Below are 20,278 nucleotides of genomic sequence, written 5' to 3' on the forward strand. Positions count from 1 at the left end.
TAGTATCGAATCGGGAGATAAGTGAATCGCCACAGCCCTACAATTTATCCACCCTAGTAGCCTCAATAGACCAGAATGCAATGCAGCCACAAGATGGCTTGTGTTTTGAGTAAGGGATGGTGAGCATAGAGAGTCACACTCCCATGTTCATAAACCATTTGGCTAGCTAACTATATTTATGTGCCCATATGCCCATATTTGATTGAAAGCAATATGTTTGCACCCCTTCTCTTGGGATTGTTGAAAGGTATTCTGGGAAATGCAGGAAATCACATACTGAAGTAGAAGCATAAGTAGATGAGGCAGGTTGAGCGAAAGTGGATACGGCAAATAGACGGTAAATTACAACATTTATAACTCATGGAATGCAGTGACCATCACAGATTGATGGTAACGGTGTAAGAGTATCTGAAGGTGGAGTGAACATCACAGATTGATGGTATATAACTAGGGGTGGGGGAAAAAATCGATTCACTTAAGTATCGCGATTTTTAATGTCACGATTTTTTTAATCGATCTTTTATTCCAGAATCGATAATCACAATTTTTTTTTTTTTTTTTTTTTTTTTGGTGCCCGCAGTCAGGCCACTCACTGAACAGCAGGCCAGGTGCCGCCTACTGGTTTACTAGTGGTTTTATTACTTTATTAGTTAGTCTGAAGTAATAATTACACTCCAGGGTTAAAGGGTGCATCTCATTGTAAAATTGGACTTGGCCCAAATTGGGCTTCAAACGGACAAATTTCACGTGTGTCGGCCCATATCGGCCTGGCCTGCTTGGTATCCCAGTCCGCCCCTGTTTTTAACTATATCGCCCAGCCCTACTCATGATATAATATACAGTCTCTAGTGTATGATTCAACTTTTCCCATGTTCTAATCTAGTGTAAAAAAGAAAACTAAAAAAAGAAACAAATCGCAATAAATCGTAATATCGAATCGCAATAATCGTAGAATCGCAATACTTAAGAATCGCAATATATATCGAATCGGCACCCAAGTATCGTGATAGTATCGAATCGGGAGATAAGTGAATCGCCACAGCCCTATATATAACGGTGTAGGAGTATCTGAAGGTGGAGTGAACATCACAGATTGATGGTATATAACGGTGTAAGAGTACCGTATCTGAAGGTGGAGTGAACATCACAGATTGATGGTATATAATGGTGTAAGAGTATCTGAAGGTGGAGTGAACATCACAGATTGATGGTATATAACGGTGTAAGAGTATCTGAAGGTGGAGTGACCATCACAGATTGATGGTATATAACAGTGTAAGAGTATCTGAAGGTGGAGTGAACATCACAGATTGATGGTATATAACGGTGTAGGAGTATCTGAAGGTGGAGTGAACAACATTACAGATTGATGGTATATAACAGTGTGAGAGTATCTGAAGGTGGAGTGAACATCATCACAGATTGATGGTATATAACAGTGTAAGAGTATCTGAAGGTGGAGTGAACAACATCACAGATTGATGGTATATAACAGTGTAAGAGTATCTGAAGGTGGAGTGAACATCACAGATTGATGGTATATAACAGTGTAAGAATATCTGAAGGTGGAGTGAACATCACAGATTGATGGTATATAACGGTGTAAGAGTATCTGAAGGTGGAGTGAACATCACAGATTGATGGTATATAACGGTGTAAGAGTATCTGAAGGTGGAGATTTCCTTTAGCAGACACCCCTGGCTCTCTAAATTAAAAATGACGGCGCCTTGGTTTCAGGCTCACCTGCTTGGAGCCGGTCCACGAGGCTCAGTGTTTGGGCTAGATCCTTTTCATTACAGCAGGTCACAGAGACATCTCGTCTGTAGATGGATGTCTGCCATAGTTCTTGTTTATTGCCTTTATGTAACGTACACTTGGTGTTGGCCTCATGCTGTGGAGCCACGTGGGTGTCTGTCTGTCATTGTGAAACTTGGAATATAACACTTCCTTCCTGTCATTCCTACATGAATGATTTGGCTAGACGAGACCTGACTCGCCGTGGCTCTTAACGCTTAATTAATGCTTCACTTTGTCAGACCCTTAAAGTCCTTACGTTCATAACGAGCCACATGCTAGTGCATGTACTGTACGTTATAGGTTAGGTTCTACACTCGTTTCTTTTATTTTCTGTCTAGTTTGTTTACGAAAGGACTCTTCAAAGTCGGAACCCCAAGGACCATGTGACTTCATGTGATGTCATCCTGAAACTGCTTCTGAAGGGGAAACTGAGGACAAAATTGTATTTTTTTTAAATACACTACTGTTTTCAGTGTTTTGGTTCATCACAGTTGTGAACCGAAAAGTAAATGTTACCCATAACTCACTCACAACCCGTCTACTCTGTCATCCTTTAGTCTTTTTTCAGTTCAATCTCTATGGAGCTGTTCTTCAGTGTGATCTCACAGTAAAAGGAGGGACAAATGCTTTTCTCTCCACTCATGATATTAGAGATGTTCACAAGTGGTTTCTAATCGGATTCTTTTTGAATGGTGAGACTTAAGACCAGTTTGATATTAACTGCTACTGTGTTATAGAGAGAATTGAGTGGCCACGTAAAGTGTGGTCATATCAACCCTGTTCTCCTGAATATATTTGGTTTTATCTTACAGCAGTATAATTTCTGCAGGGATTTTATTCTTTATTTCTCTCTCTCTCTCTACTCTGTTTCCTCTAATGTCTCTAATGGTGCCAGCAGATGCTTCTCCTGGATGAATAATACATTACATGTTACAGGAATACTGAATGCAAATGTTTCATGTGACATTTAATCACACTCCACCACACACTCACTTTGCACTTAACTGGAAAAACTCCACATATGCTAGCCTGCAACAGGCGAGAAATACAAGCTAAGCTAGGAAGCTGACCTGCTAGCCTTTTAATTCTCTTTTTTCTGTTTTCACAGGTAGAAAAGAATTTGTCCAGAGGCTTAAACTCGAGGCGACACTGAATGTACATGATGGCTGTGTAAGTGTTTCTGTGTGCCTCCCTTTGTGTTGATTTCTGTCCCTTAACCCAGTGTTTCCCAACCAGGGGTACATGCACCCCTAGGGGTACTTGATAGGGGTGGGAAATCACCAGATGCCCCACGATACGATATTATCACGATACTTAAGTCATGATACGATAGTATTGCGATGTTGCGATATGCTGGTATTGCGATATATTATTGAGTATTGCGATATTGCAATATATTGTGGTTTATTACCTTTTTTCAACTGCAAATGATGTCCCCAAAGGAAACAAACTTGATTAACATCGGTTTTATTTTACCTAATGAAATAAAGTTTCCAGTCTGTTCATCTCACTTCAAAAAAAATTATTGCAGCAAAACGGGATTGTCAAGCAGACAGACTGACCAACACTGTCATAAAAACCTGTCATAAATGTTGTATGCACTTGGCAATTTATATAATAATTTAAAATATCACAATACTTGGCATTCGATAAGATACGATATATTGCCCAAAAAATATCATATCACAATACTATGCTGTATCGACCCCCCCCCCCCCATAGTACTTGAGCAGCTTGTAGTAGGGGGGTACTTAGAAAGATTGGGGATTACAATTTATTTCCGGCAGGTGTCAACTTGCACTACTCTGTGAAGAGGTCACATTCACACACGTCAAACCATGCAAACCAACTAGCTACAGTAGCATCCAGCATAGATAAATGGCTCAAACATCCAGTTGTTGTCACTCCAGATTCAGATTTAGGGAAGCTCGGTGACGAAAGGAAAAAAGAGGCCAAGCCCAAACACTGGAAGTTCAGCGACAAATATATTTTGTATGGATTTAGGATACTTGTACATCCACGGATCCGCCACAGCCACAGTTTCCTTGTGGTACAAAGTACACGCACGAGTGAAGGAGTACTATCAGCATGGCTAAACAGCTCAAGTGGTACATAAGACAAAAAAGGTTGGGAATTGGAACCACTGCCTTAACCCATCATGTCACCTTTCCTCTCTCTGTCAGTCAGTGTGTGAAATAGAGCTTGTGAAGTTGACGCCATGTTTGTTGAATACCCTATGCTGAGAACAGCGGGAGGAGCGCTATGTTTGTGAATAGAACAGTGCGTCATATCGGCATCGCCGATGTTACTCTTTTTTTTTTTACTTTATCGGTCCAATGAGCAGAATAACAGCAATGTTAATATCGTATCGGCCAAAATGTTCATATTGAGAGGAAATGTGGTAAATCTATGATTTATGGGCTTTTCCAAATGTTTTGTAAATAAATAATAAATAATTACTTTTTCAAATTTGCAGCATTTACATGGTTTTCAGTATGTACAAAATTTGATTATCATAGAAACTTGTTTTTTACTCAGATCATATCGACATAGGTAAATATCGGTTATCGGCCGTTATCGGTATCGGCCAAAGCTTTCATATCGGTGCCTCCCTCGTGTGAAACGTTGGGTCTGACAGCGAACAGAGCTTTTGGCCTCGGGCCAAGTTGCGAATGCCTCCCGAGAAACCTGAAGCTGGCATTACAGTCACACGCCCAGGCGCTCTGTCACGCAGGCAATCACTCTGTCCAAAACACCAGAACCAAAACAGCCACAGCATGGAAGTCCCAGAGGCAGGCTCACTTCACTATTTCTTACTCACAACCGTCACAGTTAAAGGGCTTTTCAGGAATGTTTTTTACTGGTATGTTGTGAATACATGAGCTATTTAATCAACGTATAGGCAAACCTTAGTGCTCTGGGTTAACACTGAATGGATGAACGTTACTTGCTGCAGCAGCGTCCTCTTCCTGCAGGGCCCAGGTTCAAGACAACTCGGACCGCCGGAAGAAATGGGTTCCGACCTGTAAAAAGTGAATTGAACGGTCGTTCAGGCCGGAATTACAGCTCGGAAATCCGGGTATCATCCAGAGCTCCGGTTTCTCCGAGTTGACGTCACAGCCACATCAAAATGGCAACTTGCATCGTTAATGATAATCACAGAATTATTATAAAGACGTTTGTTGACGTTTTAACACACAATTTGAGGTCTTAATATGTAATGTTAACGTTTCATATGTGTTTGTGTCATCTGTGTTTCGCTCTGTGTGAAATTCAGCATTCAGCATGTTCAGTTAGCATTGTTCACTAGTAGGTGGCTACCATGCTAACGCGGGTTGCTATAGCAACAGTTTGGTTTCCCCCCCGAGCGGGAGGTGCAGAGTGAACGCAAATCTGTCCGGGCCGGAGGTTCCGTGTTGAAACTTACGGCGGTCCGAGTTGTCTTGAATGCGGTATTAGAGTAGCTCTCCAAAACTTTCCGTGCTCCCGCTGAAGCTGTCATTCTTCCCCTGTCTCAAAGTGATGGAGGAAGACCCACATACAGTACAGTATGATGTGTTCTGACTTAACCCATACTGGATGTGAGAGATTTAATCATAGATGTACCTTGTTATAATTATATGTGCAATTATACTGCATGTTTGACGTAAGTGAAAGTTCTCTTTTCCCCGTCTACTGTCATTACTGAAACAGGAAAGCCATCTGTTTCCATAACTGCTTTCTGTTCAACTGTATATTTGAGTCTCTGGCCTAGCTTTGAACTTCCACTTTCAGAGTGTCATACAGGTCTGATTCTTTAATTATAAATGTACCAGACAGTCACATGTATCTACATGTATTTTAATCACTCTCTGACATGTACCACCTGTTGATTATGCCCAAATAATTTGTGTTTCCTGTGTGTTTCTCTTCCCTTAATTTCTGTATAAGTAACAATGATTTTGTGCTTGAAGTTTAGTGTTTGCTCGACACACTGTCAGTGTGCTGCTTGAGTCAACTGGATTTTCGGCTTTCCTTGATAACTAAATAAACACAGAAAGACCGCTTTGCTTGTTGAGCACTTTATTTCAAGAAAGACCATTTCTCTCAGACATTTTTCCATAACACTGGATGTACGATGTGTTCTGACTCAACCCATAATGGATGTACGATGTGTTTGAGGTTTGTGCTGATGGCAATCGCTTGTCCGCCGCTTCCCATCTCAGCAGCCATAAGATGCACAAAGAAAAGCTAAGAGGGTGGGAGAGCAATGGTGGGGTTCTCAGACCCTGTTTGTGGATTCCCATCTGGATTTTATATTTTTAGCTAGCTGGTGAGCCAAATCTAAACATCTATTTTTGTCAGCCTGTCATGTTGGCCATGTAAAGCTGTCAAATATTTGTCTGTCCCTGCTGTCAACAGACTCCATTTGCTCTCAGATATATTGTATCATGCTAGTACCTGGATGTTCTGAGGGTATGTCCTCCGGCCATCTCTGTGGCTGAGAGTAGGCCTTGCCCGGGTCCCACCTTGGATGGGAGACCTGGTGGTGCTGGTTCCTCTGATCTATGAAGGAACCTCCCCATGCCCAGGGCAGAGATGAGACATCAGAGAAAATGCATTTGGATGTAGCAACAAACAGAGGTCCTCACCCTTGTCCCTGTGGTCCGCTCTCTTCTGTCTCAACCTTGCCAGCTGACCCCCCCCCCCCCCCCCCACACACACACACACGCACAACTAACCCCCGACGTTTTACGCTATATTCTGCGTATCCTCTAACACACTGAGACACACACACACACACATACACACACACACACACACACACACACACACACACACAGGATAAGAGCATTTGCTTAATGCCTAAATTATAATTCATCTCAAGAATGAGAGATTCACAACCCTAGTGGACAAAGTATGAAATGACTCATTTGAAATATGTGGGTTGTGTCAGGTGGTATAAGATCTGCCTTCGGAAGCTGCAGACTGCAGTGTTTGTTACTGGGCGTCAGGCTGCTGAGTGCTCTGGTTAACATAAAGACTCAGACCTGTTGTTTACCAGAGTCTCTATGATGTACAATGTTACACGAGATATTTGATTGTTCTCTTCTCACACCTCTGTGTGTGTGTGTGCGTGTGTGTGTGTGTGTGTGTGTGTGTTAGGGCTGCACGATATGAGGAAAAGCTGCGATGTGCGATAACACTGTTCAATATTGTGATGACGATATGACCCTAACCTGCGATAAATAAATAAATGCTATAAACAAAAATATTAATGGGTAGGGGTGCTCCGATCCGGCTAAGCCACGATCCGATCCGATTCCAATTTCTGGGGTCACGATCCGATTCCAGAATCGAAATGCACTCTTGAAGCAAAAAAAAAAATCCAAAACCAACAAGTTAATTATTTACATTTTTACTTCAATGTAGAACAGTCATTTCTTACACATGAGATTACTTTTAGCCTTTTAGTCATAATGATTATTGAAAGATATTCCATATTCCAGACTGAAATGTTATAACAGAAGTGGAGTATTTGCCAGAATGACATGAACATTTGGACACATATTCAGCCGGTATCTTGCATGTTGCGTTCAGGTGCGTTTTTTTTTTTTTGCGATAACACGTGACTTTTTTTTGCGATGTGTTCATCGTGCATTTTCATATCGCGATGACGATGAGAATACGATTAATCGTGCAGCCCTAGTGTGCGTGTGTGCGTGCGTATATACATATATATGTATGCATGCATGCATGTATGCATGTATGCCACGCGCGTGCGCAAATAAAATCTTTCAGTTTCCAATGCAACACACTATACTGTACATTCAGTTAACCCCTTCCCCTTTCTAAGCTTAGAACGATCATTTTAATTTAATACATCACCCAGAGGACGTGTATTATGTTCACTATTGTACTGAAATTAAGTGCCAGTTCTCCATTGCAGAGTTGGTCCGGACTCTTAGTAAAAAGCTTGTTACCAGCTAAGAGCTAAAACTAAGCTAATAGGTTAGCACAACACGGGACATTGACAATGGTTCAGAGAAGTGAAAGTTGGAAAGCTAACATAATGCTACTCCTATAACAAACCCTTACATTGGAGTAAATCATGTTATATCAGACAGACTGCTCTTGCAGATTAGTCATGGCAACTTCCTTTTATCACAAGAGCAAGGAAGAACCTCCTTTTATCAAGCAGCAAAAAAGTTGTAGCATGACGTGTTCGAGTTAATTTGCCTTGACTTTGCTGCGTGTCCTGCGATGTGACTATTGCACATGCGCCGACTGCGATGACGATGCTGAAACGATATATTGTGCAGCCCTACTACTAGTAATTTTTAATTTCATAAAAGGAGGAGAGGCAGATTTGCCTACGGCCACTTAATCTAATACATGTTGTTTAGGAGAGGTTGTTCAGGTGATGTTGTTCAGGTGATGTTCAGATGATGGTCAGGCGATGTTCAGGTAATGTTGTTCAGGTGGTGATGTTCAGGTGATGTTGTTCAGGTGATGTTCAGATGATGATGTCCAGGTGATGTTGTTCAGGTGATGATGTTCAGGTGATGTTTAGTTTAGTTTAGTTTATTTGGATCCCCATTAGTCGCAGCAGGATGCTACGGCTATTCTTCCTGGGGTCCGATGTTGTTCAGGTGATGTTGTTCAGATGATGATGTCCAGGTGATGTTCGGGTAATCTTGTTCAGGTGGTGATGTTCAGGTAATGTTGTTCAGGTGATGTTCAGATGATGATGTTCAGGTGATGATGTTCAGATGATGATGTTCAGGTGATGTTATTCAGGTGATGATGTTCAGGTGATGATGTTCAGATGATGATGTTCAGGTGATGTTGTTCAGGTGATGATGTTCAGGTGATGTTGTTCATATGATGATGTTCAGATGATGTTGTTCAGGTGATGTTGTTCAGGTGATGATGTTCAGGTGATGTTGTTCATATGATGATGTTCAGATGATGTTGTTCAGGTGATGATGTTCAGGTGATGTTGTTCATATGATGATGTTCATATGATGATGTTCAGATGATGTTGTTCAGGTGATGTTGTTCAGGTGATGATGTTCAGGTGATGATGTTCAGGTGATGATGTTCAGATGATGTTGTTCAGGTGATGTTGTTCAGATGATGTTGTTCAGGTTATGTTGTTCAGGTGATGTTGTTCAGATGATGATGTTCAGGTGATGTTGTTCAGATGATGATGTTCAGGTGATGTTGTTCAGGTGATGTTGTTCAGATGATGATGTTCAGGTGATGTTGTTCAGATGATGTTGTTCAGATGATGTTGTTCAGGTGATGTTGTTCAGATGATGTTGTTCAGGTGATGTTGTTCAGGTGATGATGTTCAGATGATGTTGTTCAGATGATGTTGTTCAGGTGATGTTGTTCAGGTTATGTTGTTCAGGTGATGATGTTCAGGTGATGTTGTTCAGATGATGTTGTTCAGATGATGTTGTTCAGATGATGTTGTTCAGGTTATGTTGTTCAGGTGATGTTGTTCAGATGATGTTGTTCAGGTGATGTTGTTCAGGTGATGTTGTTCAGGTGATGTTCAGATGATGATGTTCAGATGATTATGTCCAGGTGATGTTGTTCAGGTGATGTTCGGGTAATGTTGTTCAGATGATGTTGTTCAGGTGATGTTGTTCAGGTGATGTTGTTCAGATGATGATGTTCAGATGATGTTGTTTAGGTGATGATGTTCAGGTGATGTTGTTCAGGTGATGATGTTCAGGTGATGATGTTCAGATGATGTTGTTTAGGTGATGTTGTTCAGGTGATGTCCAGGTGATGTGCAGTTTCTCAGAGATTACAGCGAGCCTGGGTTTTGTCAGATGGGGCAAGAGGACAGGCAACAAGGGGAATGAAATCCTTGTGTAATTGGGTTGGTTGCACCAGCAGCAGCAGTCTTTGGCAATGGAAAGCAAGAGTAGGATGGCGAAACACAGAATGTGTTTGCCACACAAATGATTTGAACCAAGTCTCTGAACTTTGACGAATTTGAAGCAGTTGAAAATAATGAAATATTGGTCCACAGAGTGATGGCAAACAGTGAAACTATGTTTTGGTTTGCAATTTGCAATTTGGCAACATTTTGTGAGTATAGACTGATGGAAATCTAAGGACAGATACAGTAATGAAAGTGATGACTAATAATTATACACAACTCTATAGTGTAATCAAGGCTATAAACAAGAAGGTCAAATTGTGGCTTCTTGATCAAGTCCATGTCTAGGCTATGATGTACAGCTTCTTTTGTGTATTTTGATATGTATGTTTTTTTATCTCTCATTGCATAAACCTACAGTATTGAATGCTTCTGTTAATTATTTCATGTTTATATTGTTGTTGTTGTTTTTTATATCCACCTATTTTAGACCAAGGACCACAATGGAAATAAGTCTTGACTTTATTGTGCTTTATCCTTGATGTTATTCTTTGAGATCCGTGTCTGTACTTTGTTCAGTATATTGTATTTCAATTTGTAACCGTCAAATCAAATCAAATCAAATCAAATCAACAAATGTTACAACTTGTATTAATTTCCTTGGTGATATATGAAAGTGCTCCGTTCTTCAGGGGTTCAGATAAATGATGTTCTAAATGTACTTAAACTGTACATTGTGCATGAATTCTCTGAATGTTCTCTCTTATATAATGTGCGGCCCTCTCTTCCCACAGGTCAACACTATATCCTGGAACGACACGGGAGAATACATTCTATCAGGGTCAGACGATACCTTTCTGGTCATCACCAACCCATACAACAGAAAGGTATATAGTAATTCATGTAAACTCACTTCATTTATACTACTGCCGGGAGGAGCACAGCCTCGAACCAGGAACCTTGAACTGTCGGCTACTGCCGCCCCCACTCTGATTTTACTTGAAGAACAGCCAAATCAACAAACTCCAGAAGCTGGCAACAACGCGCACGCGGGCGCGCACACACACACACACACACACACACACACACACACACACACACACACACACACACACACACACAACAAGCTCTCAACCAGCCTACTTAATCGGCCCCCTCATGTTTTCCACTCCTCCTCAGGTCAAGAAGTCGATACGGTCAGGTCATCGGGCGAACATCTTCAGTGCGAAGTTCATGCCCCACACCAATGACCAGGAGATCATCTCCTGCTCTGGGGACGGCATCATCTACTACACCAACATAGAGAAGAGCCCCGAGCACAACAGACAGTGTCAGTTCACCTGCCATTATGGGACAGCTTATGAGGTACTATTGAACTGTTCAGAGAAGCTCTCCAGCGACCCATTTTCACTACAAGTTGAAATTAGCTCTGCTCTCTTTTGAAACATGCATTCCCCCCCTCCCCTCTCCTTCTTGTTGTTTGGGCAGATTATGACCGTACCAAATGACCCCTACACGTTCCTGTCTTGCGGGGAGGACGGCACGGTCCGATGGTTTGACCTGCGCATGAAGACTAGCTGCACTAAAGAAGACTGCAAAGACGTACGGTGACATCTGTGACATTTCTTCTCCTTTCAGTTAGTGATTCGTCATGCGTTGACATAGCGGGCAGGGTCTCTGTAACACTGATATCTGTCCACTCATTTACTATTTACTACTACACTCAACTTTGCATTCAGTGCATTCAAACTGTACATTACATAATAGGGGGCAATACATTATTTTGCTTGAAGTACCAATTATTGAATAAGAAAGCACACTTTGATCAAAGCTTCTTTTTTAAATCAAAAAACACAAAGTGAAATGGGCCTGGGTTCAATGGTGTTCACAATTTAACTTGTCGACATGTCACGACATTTCTACGTTCTCTTCTCCAGCTATCTCTTCTTAGTGGTTGCTGGATGTGGTATTGATTCCATGTAATATAAGTCACGACCCTCTCCCTCATCTTATATGACTTCGTCCTCAGTACCACTCTGCCCAAGCTGCTTTCTGTCCTCAGTACCACTCTCTGCCCAAGCTGCTTTCTGTCCTCAGTACCGCTCTCTGCCCAAGCTGCTTTCTGTCCTCAGTACTGCTCTCTACCCAAGCTGCTTTCTGTCCTCAGTACCACTCTCTACCCAAGCTGCTTTCTGTCCTCAGTACCGCTCTCTGCCCAAGCTGCTTTCTGTCCTCAGTACTTTCTGTCCTCAGTACCGCTCTCTGCCCAAGCTGCTTTCTGTCCTCAGTACCGCTCTCTGCCCAAGCTGCTTTCTGTCCTCAGTATTTTCTGTCCTCAGTACCGCTCTCTGCCCAAGCTGCTTTCTGTCCTCAGTACCACTCTCTGCCCAAGCTGCTTTCTGTCCTCAGTACCACTCTCTGCCCAAGCTGCTTTCTGTCCTCAGTACTTTCTGTCCTCAGTACCGCTCTCTGCCCAAGCTGCTTTCTGTCCTCAGTACTTTCTGTCCTCAGTACCGCTCTCTGCCAAAGCTGCTTTCTGTCCTCAGTACCACTCTCTACCCAAGCTGCTTTCTGTCCTCAGTACCGCTCTCTACCCAAGCTGCTTTCTGTCCTCAGTACCACTCTCTACCCAAGCTGCTTTCTGTCCTCAGTACCGCTCTCTACCCAAGCTGCTTTCTGTCCTCAGTAGGGCTGTCACTTTTTCCCAAAATAAAATTCGAACAAACTTTAATTGCCCGAAATTCGTTCGAATATATTCGAAGTTTTTTGGTTAATTTAAAAAAAAAAAAAAAAAAAAAAAAAAAAAAATCTTTTTTTTTTTCCCAGTCCAGCAGCCTGTTGCACCAGCTGAACGTAAGTTCTGTCTTAAGTTAGGGTGTAAAGTCCACACTAACTGCTATGTTCAAACTAGTTAGTTTGACACTAAAGTTGTGTCTTTGTTTGGTTGCACCAAACCAACCCTAACCCTAACCCTAACCCTGGAGACGTAAGGTACATCTTAACTAGTAGACCCTAAAGTCCATACTAACCAAAATAGTGTCGCAGACAATGACGTGTACAGTATCTGTGACCAATCAGTGAAAAGCACGGTGGAAACGGTGTTTATTTACGGTTGTTTAAGTGGAGTGAAAACAGGACATGTTGCCCACCGCAAATTAGTGCTTTCATATTTCATCAACACTAATCAAATGAGAACGTTATTGAGTAACGTTCGTTTAGGTTCATATTACTGTTAACGTTTATCTGTGAGCTCTTCATCAGTATTGTAGGCTATACCACCATCCTGCCTCACTAAATTGTTGCGGTTATTTTAATTTGTATGCAGTGCTGCAGCTTGTGGGAAACAAAAGCGTGAGTCATAAATATCAAAGGGTGTAATTTATCACGGAGAGCGCGTTGCGGACGCAAAACAACGATGCGCCACGGTGCCAAGTTGCAATCCGTGCCAACTGCTATTTTACGGAGGACTTTACACCTAGTAAGACGTAGGTGTAAATTTTAAGTTCTAACTTATGCCTACGTTGTAACTATTTCACTTGGTGCAACCCAAATATTTTTAGTAGTGCGTAAACTCGGACTTAGTGAGACTTTACGTTCAAACTAGCTTACGTTTCAACTTACGCACAGCTGGTGCAACCCACTGCAGGCCACCGGGCATCAGCCCGACGTGTTAGCTTGGACGCTCACAGTCACAACACTGCCTCACAAACTTGGCTGCATCCAACTCGAGACAACTTTTCAGACCCTGGAGACAATCTTTCTCAGAAGAGACTAACGCGACAAATCTGGAGACTTTTTCTGACATGGGATTAACATTACCAGCAAGCAGCAGTTGGTTAATTTTGGTTCATAAAAAAAAAAATAATAATAATAATAATAATAATAATAATAATAATAAAAAATAAATAAAAAATTCTAACATTCAAATTACATTTCGAAAACGAACCCCTTCCCCCACATTCGAAGTTGTATTCGAATTTCGAATGAAAAGTGACAGCCCTAGTCCTCAGTACCACTCTCTACCCAAGCTGCTTTCTGTCCTCAGTACCACTTTCTGCCCAAGCTGCTTTCTGTCCTCAGTACCGCTCTCTGCCCAAGCTGCTTTCTGTCCTCAGTACTTTCTGTCCTCAGTACCGCTCTCTGCCCAAGCTGCTTTCTGTCCTCAGTACCACTCTCTACCCAAGCTGCTTTCTGTCATTGGAGTAGTTCCTCATGGCAGGAAGAGAGAGAGACTGTTTTCTTGGCTCGATGCCCAGCTGCGTCAATGGGATTTGACTTGTTGACTGACGTGTGTGTGTGTGTGTGTGTGTGTGTGTGTGTGTGAGAGAGAGAGAGAGAGTTTGCACTTCTAGGATGTGTTGCATCTTCTCGTTTTTCACGCTTGAGATCAGTACCTGAGACATTAGAGCTGTCAGAAGTGTTTTCCCAGACAGCCTTGCCTCCATTTATCAACTATCCCACAACATTAATGTAGCAGCCGTGGATTCATCATTTGGCTTTATTGCTCAACTTGCTCAACCAAATTTTTTGTCATTTAAGTTTTTATGCCTCCGCCGGCGATAGCCAGGCCAGAGGCATTATGGATCCGGGTTGTCCGTCCGTACGTCCGTCCGATGTTCGTTAACGCGATATCTGAGGAACGCCTTGATGGAATTTCATCAAATTTGCCTTAAGCATCCACTTGGACTCAAGGATGATCTGATTAGATTTTGGTGGTCAAAGGTCAAGGTCAAGGTCACTGTGACCTCTCGAACGCCATTTTCAAGCTTGTTAACGCGATATCTCAGGAATGCCTTGCCGGAATTTCATCAAATTTCCCTCAAACATCAACTTGGCCTCAAGGATGAACTGATTAGATTTTGGTGGTCAAAGGTCAAGGTCACTGTGACCTCTCGAATGCCATTTTCAAGCTTGTTAACGCGATATCTCAGGAATGCCTTGACGGAGTTTCATCAAATTTGCCTCAAACATCGACTTGGACTCAAGGATGAACCACGTAGTCTCGCTAGCCAGCCTCCTCTCCCTTCCGTCCAAGGAGTCTGGCGCCGCAGGTCTCCATAGTGGGATTGTGGCATAGTGGCAGTTCACTTGGAAAATAGTTTCAAACAATCCAACTTGCCGTTTTCAGCATGTAGCAAAGAGCTAGCATGTAGGTTTCTGCCGTTAGCTTGCTAGCTAGTTAGCATTGTTGTTTTCACTGAGGCGGCAGGGCACTATTTACAGCGACACACAGGGGGGAGGGAGCGGAAGCCGCTCTGATTGACGTGGTCGGAGCCCATGACAGAGTTTGTAATAAGCCGGGAGCGGACGTCCGGCTGCCACCGAAACAGTCGCTCAAATGGGAGAGCAGAGTAGAGCAGGGGAGGGTTTATCCCAGTTATGGAGACCTGCGGCCACAGACTCCTCGGACGGAAGGGAGAGGAGGCTGGCCAGCGAGACTAGTCACCACGTGACCCAATCCACACATCCAACATGGAAACAAAAGATAAATCCCTGTGACACAACTCAAACAAAAACCTAAAATACAACTCCTACTGGCGCTGATCCTGGAATGGGCCCATGGGGCTCAGAAGCAAAATGACTCCATCCAATCCTGTACACACACACACACACACACACACACACACACACACACACACACACACACACACACACACACACACACACACACACACACAGGAACACATAAAAAAAAATGCCAACCTGAATTACTGTTCAAGATGATGCAGGATACAATAGATTAGACTGTACTCGAATAACTAAATAGCAAAACAAAGCTTTAGCAATGAGATGTAAACACAACAAAGCCTAACTACTCTGTATTGTTTTTGTTGGGACATTAATTGCTTTAGCGATAGCTTTTCATGCTTGATGTCGGTGTGTTCGCTTTGATTTCAGGACATCCTGATAAACTGTCGGAGGGCAGCAACCTCCATCTCCATTTCTCCCCTGGTGCCGTACTACCTGGCGGTGGGCTGCTCCGACAGCTCGGTGCGCATCTACGACAGACGCATGCTGGGCACCAGAGCTACGGGTAAACCGCACCGCTCACCAAACCCTTACATCACACCTTTTTACATTTACATTTTAGGCGATTAGCTGATTTTCTCATTCATGGCGACTTGCTTTTCAGTACAACGGCAGACTTGCTCAGTGTCGCACTCAACTGCTCTTCCTCCCCCTCAGGTAACTACATGGGCCGCGGGACGACAGGCATGTGCGTGAGGTTCGTTCCCACCCACCTGTCCAACAAGTCGTGCCGAGTGACGTCTCTGTGCTACAGTGGGGACGGTCAGGAGGTGCTGGTCAGCTACTCCTCTGACTACCTCTACCTGTTTGACCCCAAAGATGACCAGGCCCGAGAGCTCAAGGGCCCATCTGAGGAGAGGAGGGAGGAGGTGAGCCACCACGCTCAGTCAAGTGTTGTTTGAGTAAACATCTCAGTGAGTGCAGGATCTGAGGAGGGAGGAGGTGAGCCACCACGCTCAGTCAAGTGTTGTTTGAGTAAATGCCCCATGGTTTCAATCTTCTGGACACAGATGATCTTTAGTTTTTAGTTTTGGTCTGAGTGAAATGTGCTATGGTCTCTTGTGATTCTGAATATAGCTGAATCGCTTGGTTTGACCAAGTAAAACTCTTTTTATAGGGATTTTACGAAAAGTCAATTCCCTCATTCATACATCAATTCAAATCCCTTAGGTCGCAGGCCAAACCCAAACGAGGGTGTGACTGAGTGAGGCTAGAACAGTTGAGAATCACTGCCATAGGGTGCCGATGGCCAATTTTCAGAATTTAGTCTAACTTTGTAGCGTCATTTAGCCCCCTTCGTGACAAGCTAGCATGGCATGTTGGTACCAATGGATGCCTTATGGTCTTCTATAGTTTCATATCGTACCAGTACCTTCACTCTGGCTTTAAAAATGTGCCCGCTACAGCCTCTGAAAGAGGATGAGTAAAACTTTTTTTCCACATGCACACACCCGCGACCCACTCAAAACGGCCCGCGACCCACCAGATGAGAAACACTGCCCTATGGGACCATTGTGTTTTTCTGCTCGCATCCTGCTTGTCTGTGCCGAGTGGTTTTGCACATTTGTATCATCATGAGATATTGTTCCAAATCTCCCTTTTGAACCTGTCGCTTTACCACGTGGACAGTGGTGACTGTAGTGAGTTTGGTACCTCTCCCAGCTATGGTTTAGTTAGCTGCTAACATCAGTGACGCATGCAGTTAGGTAGGGCTGCAGACACAGAGCAGGTCAGTGCAGCAGAACGGGGCACACAAATAAATAAATAAAAGACAGGGGATTCCTGCATGAGGGAAGCAGGATAAAATGCTTAGTTACAAGTGCATTTCAGCTTGTTTAGACAGTAATCATGATGTCTGGCGCTTTACCCGAGGAGGGGCACCATATTATGCACCTTAGAAGGTAAACACACATGGAGGCTTGAATGTACAGTAGATAATGGCATGCTCTCGTCTCTCCAGTGAAAGGCCGCTTTATTGTAAACAGAACCGGCTTTGTTTTGGCCGTCTGTTGCTCCGCAGGCATCACTGCTAAATCCGTATTGGCTGGTGCAGTGCAGTATGGGGGGCAAATGACCCTGAACAGTCAAGATGAGACAGGGAGGAAGAGAGAGGGAAGAATGGAGCCATAATGAATTGTCAGTAGCGGTCCAGGTACTCAGAGGAAAAACACAATTTTGCCCAATAGAAGCCAGTTCCCTCACTAATGGAGTTACTGAGAATCTGTTGAGTCCGTGTTGTCACAAGACCAAAACAGGGAAGCATTATACCGTAATATATGAACCCAAATCTGAAACACATTTTTTTGTTTGTTGTATAATTTGTGGTGAAATTGTGGATTATATCTTAAATTACATGTAGTGAAAATGTCAATCCGTGAAAATGCATGCAACAAAAATGAAATTACAATGATTCGCCGCAGTTTTGCCTATCATTTTTTAGATTGCCATGTATTTAGGCCATCGTATCAACTTGGTCAAGTAATGTTAGTTTCGGGTCATGAAGTTCTGCTGGCATTTGCATATAATTTACTGCAAAAGGGATGACTGCATCCATAATAACACAAACACACACTCGCACAGTGTTTTACATCTGGCAGATGACTTGATGTGTCTTGGCTGAGTGGGGGGCTTCAGGGGGGACTGTATGTGCTGGTTCATGGTGCCAGTGTTTGGAAGCCTCGTGGCGTGTTCAGCTGTGTCTAGATGCAACCACCACACACATTCCTTTCCAAATACAGCGACCGACGCAGGCGATGTTCCACCACCCCCCAGAAATAGCGCAGGCCGAGGTGTAGGGCTGCCAAGGAGAGTCCCATTACCCCCTCTCTCCCTTTCAATCCACTTGACCCTGCCCCGATCTCCCTCTCTCTCCCTTTCCCCCACCTGTAACCCCACTGCTTCTCGGCCTTTCTCTGTCAGTCCTGTTGCCCTTCTTCCCTCTCTCTCTCTCTGTGATTCATTCCGTTATCTCTTCAGTCTCCACTCCTTTTCACCACCTGTTACTCATGTCCGGACCTGACGACGTTTCCTGAGTAAAGCCAGTGATCTCCCCCCTCCCCCCCCCCCCCAGACCCCTTTCCTATTTCTGGCCCTTGGCCTGTTGTCCTGCAGAGAGGCACCGAGTCCAAAGTGATGGCAACCTCAGTCGTGCAGCCAGAAGGGAGGGGGCGCTCGCAAGAGGACTGTGCCAGAGACAAGCAATGTTTTGCTTTGGCAGTGGGACTATTTTTGACCACGCTTTGACTGACTGATTGCTAATCTGTGTGTGTGTTTGTGTGCGTGCGTGTGTGTTTCCACAGCTGAGGCAGCCCCCGGTGAAGCGCCTCCGTCTACGAGGTGACTGGTCTGACACCGGCCCCCGAGCTCGTCCCGAGAGTGAGAGAGAGCGGGATGGTAAGAAGACAGTGAATCATTACCACAACTGACACGTACACAACACAGCGCGGATTATTTAGTTGAACAAAGACACAATGGATTCACCCAATTCTGTTAGTCTGTCTGTATTGTATATATATATATATATATACATTATTTCCAAATTGTGTGGATTTCATCCGACCATACGAGGCTCTTAACAGCGACTGTCCTCCTAAACACCTGTCTGCTTGAGTGTCAAGCTCTGGAGGTGACTCTTTGCTGAATCAGACCTGTGAGACCTGTGTGATCATCAGAAAACCTACCTCAGCCATACCAAGTTATTGGCAAATGATTTCTTCCCATGGTCAGAAAAAGTCGCGATTTGTTGCTAGTGGCGTTTGAGAAATAAGGCTGCCAGGGGGTTCTGAAAAGTTGTTGACAACTAAAAACAATTTATTCCGGCTGGTAAATTTGAATAACTACTTCACGTCAAGAATAAACACAGGCAGAGTCCAGTTTATAAAGTTCAGAGTTGTGGATGTTGAATCAATGCAGGGAGTTACATCACAGGCAAACAGATACAGATTGATTGATGTTTGGCTGTTTGATGACTCGATGGTTTCTGGAAAACAATAGAAAAATAAAACAAGGAAGCAAAGGGCATTCAACTATTAATATACAGTACCCTTAATGGCACAAGTGAATTGCATTGGTATTCAACAACTGATAGTCTGATGATAACGAGGCGTTAAAATGCGTAAAGTGGCGATAAGTGCTGCTATTAATACCCGCGCATTAATTGATCAAAGGAAATACACATCACAATACACAAGCAAACTAACAGAAATAACTCACAATGAATGTCCCTGTAGCCTATAACAAACAACCCATGAATGAATGCTGACGCTACATGTAAATTTCACCAAACGCCATGATACAGTATCAAATGAGTTTTAACAGGCATTAACTGCCCTTATTTATTAGGAGCAAATCAAAGTAATAAATTAACTTACATGGGCAAGAACGTGTTAAGTCACTCAACCAAATCAGTTGAAATTAAATTAAATGGGATAAATCGCGATTCTCAGATGCAGCTGCTCCTTCCTCCATTCAGGGTGTTTTATGCTCCGCGCATCCAAGCAGTTTATAAGGATTGCGCAATTGGAAAGGGAGGATACAGTGACACGGCCACGGGCAAAGGAGACTCAGGGAATCTTCACAGCAACACTGCTTTGTATAGTCACGACTCGCGCTCTCAGCACGAGCTTAGTTTATCACCAGCCAAATTGGCTAGTACAGCGGTTTTCAAACTGTGAGGCGCGCCTTCCCTGGGGGGGAGCGAGAGAGCTTCAGGTGAGGCGCAACACGATGGGGCGGGAAAAAAACAGAAGAAGAGGGAGGAAAATATAAACTCTGGTAGCTAACTTCAGCTAGGCGTGCCGTGGTGGAGCAAAATCAAACATTATTTAGTACCTATGAGAGAGGAGACAGCGTCTGGTGCGAGCAGAAAACGGAGGAAGTATGACCCTGATTATTTATCATTTGGATTTATATCGTTTGGTCCCGAGGACGCTCCCCTTCCACAGCCCACAGTGTGTGCTCTGCAAAGAGGTGCTAGCAAATGATAGTATCCCCCACCTCTCCAAAAAAGGCTCTAAAAGTCCTCATCGCCTTCAGCTCAACATACCTGTGTGAGTGCGGGTTTTCCGCATTGAC

General features: G+C 43.5%; 1 protein-coding gene across 4 annotated transcripts in view; it reads left to right on the top strand.

Moving 5' to 3' along the window:
- dcaf6 (ddb1 and cul4 associated factor 6) overlaps positions 1–20,278 on the top strand; it is a 41,660-nt gene that overhangs the window by 3,111 nt on the left and 18,271 nt on the right. For all 4 annotated transcript variants that reach the window (XM_083639025.1, XM_083639027.1, XM_083639026.1 and 1 more), the window contains exons 2-8: positions 2,906–2,967; positions 10,471–10,563; positions 10,856–11,041; positions 11,165–11,278; positions 15,575–15,710; positions 15,863–16,074; positions 18,505–18,598. In XM_083639025.1, the coding sequence (XP_083495151.1) occupies positions 2,906–2,967; positions 10,471–10,563; positions 10,856–11,041; positions 11,165–11,278; positions 15,575–15,710; positions 15,863–16,074; positions 18,505–18,598 (897 nt within the window). The remainder of the gene's footprint in view (positions 1–2,905; positions 2,968–10,470; positions 10,564–10,855; positions 11,042–11,164; positions 11,279–15,574; positions 15,711–15,862; positions 16,075–18,504; positions 18,599–20,278) is intronic.

The sequence above is a fragment of the Poromitra crassiceps genome (genome assembly GCF_964638095.1).
Source record: "Poromitra crassiceps genome assembly, chromosome: 6".
Lineage (NCBI taxonomy): Eukaryota > Metazoa > Chordata > Actinopteri > Beryciformes > Melamphaidae > Poromitra > Poromitra crassiceps.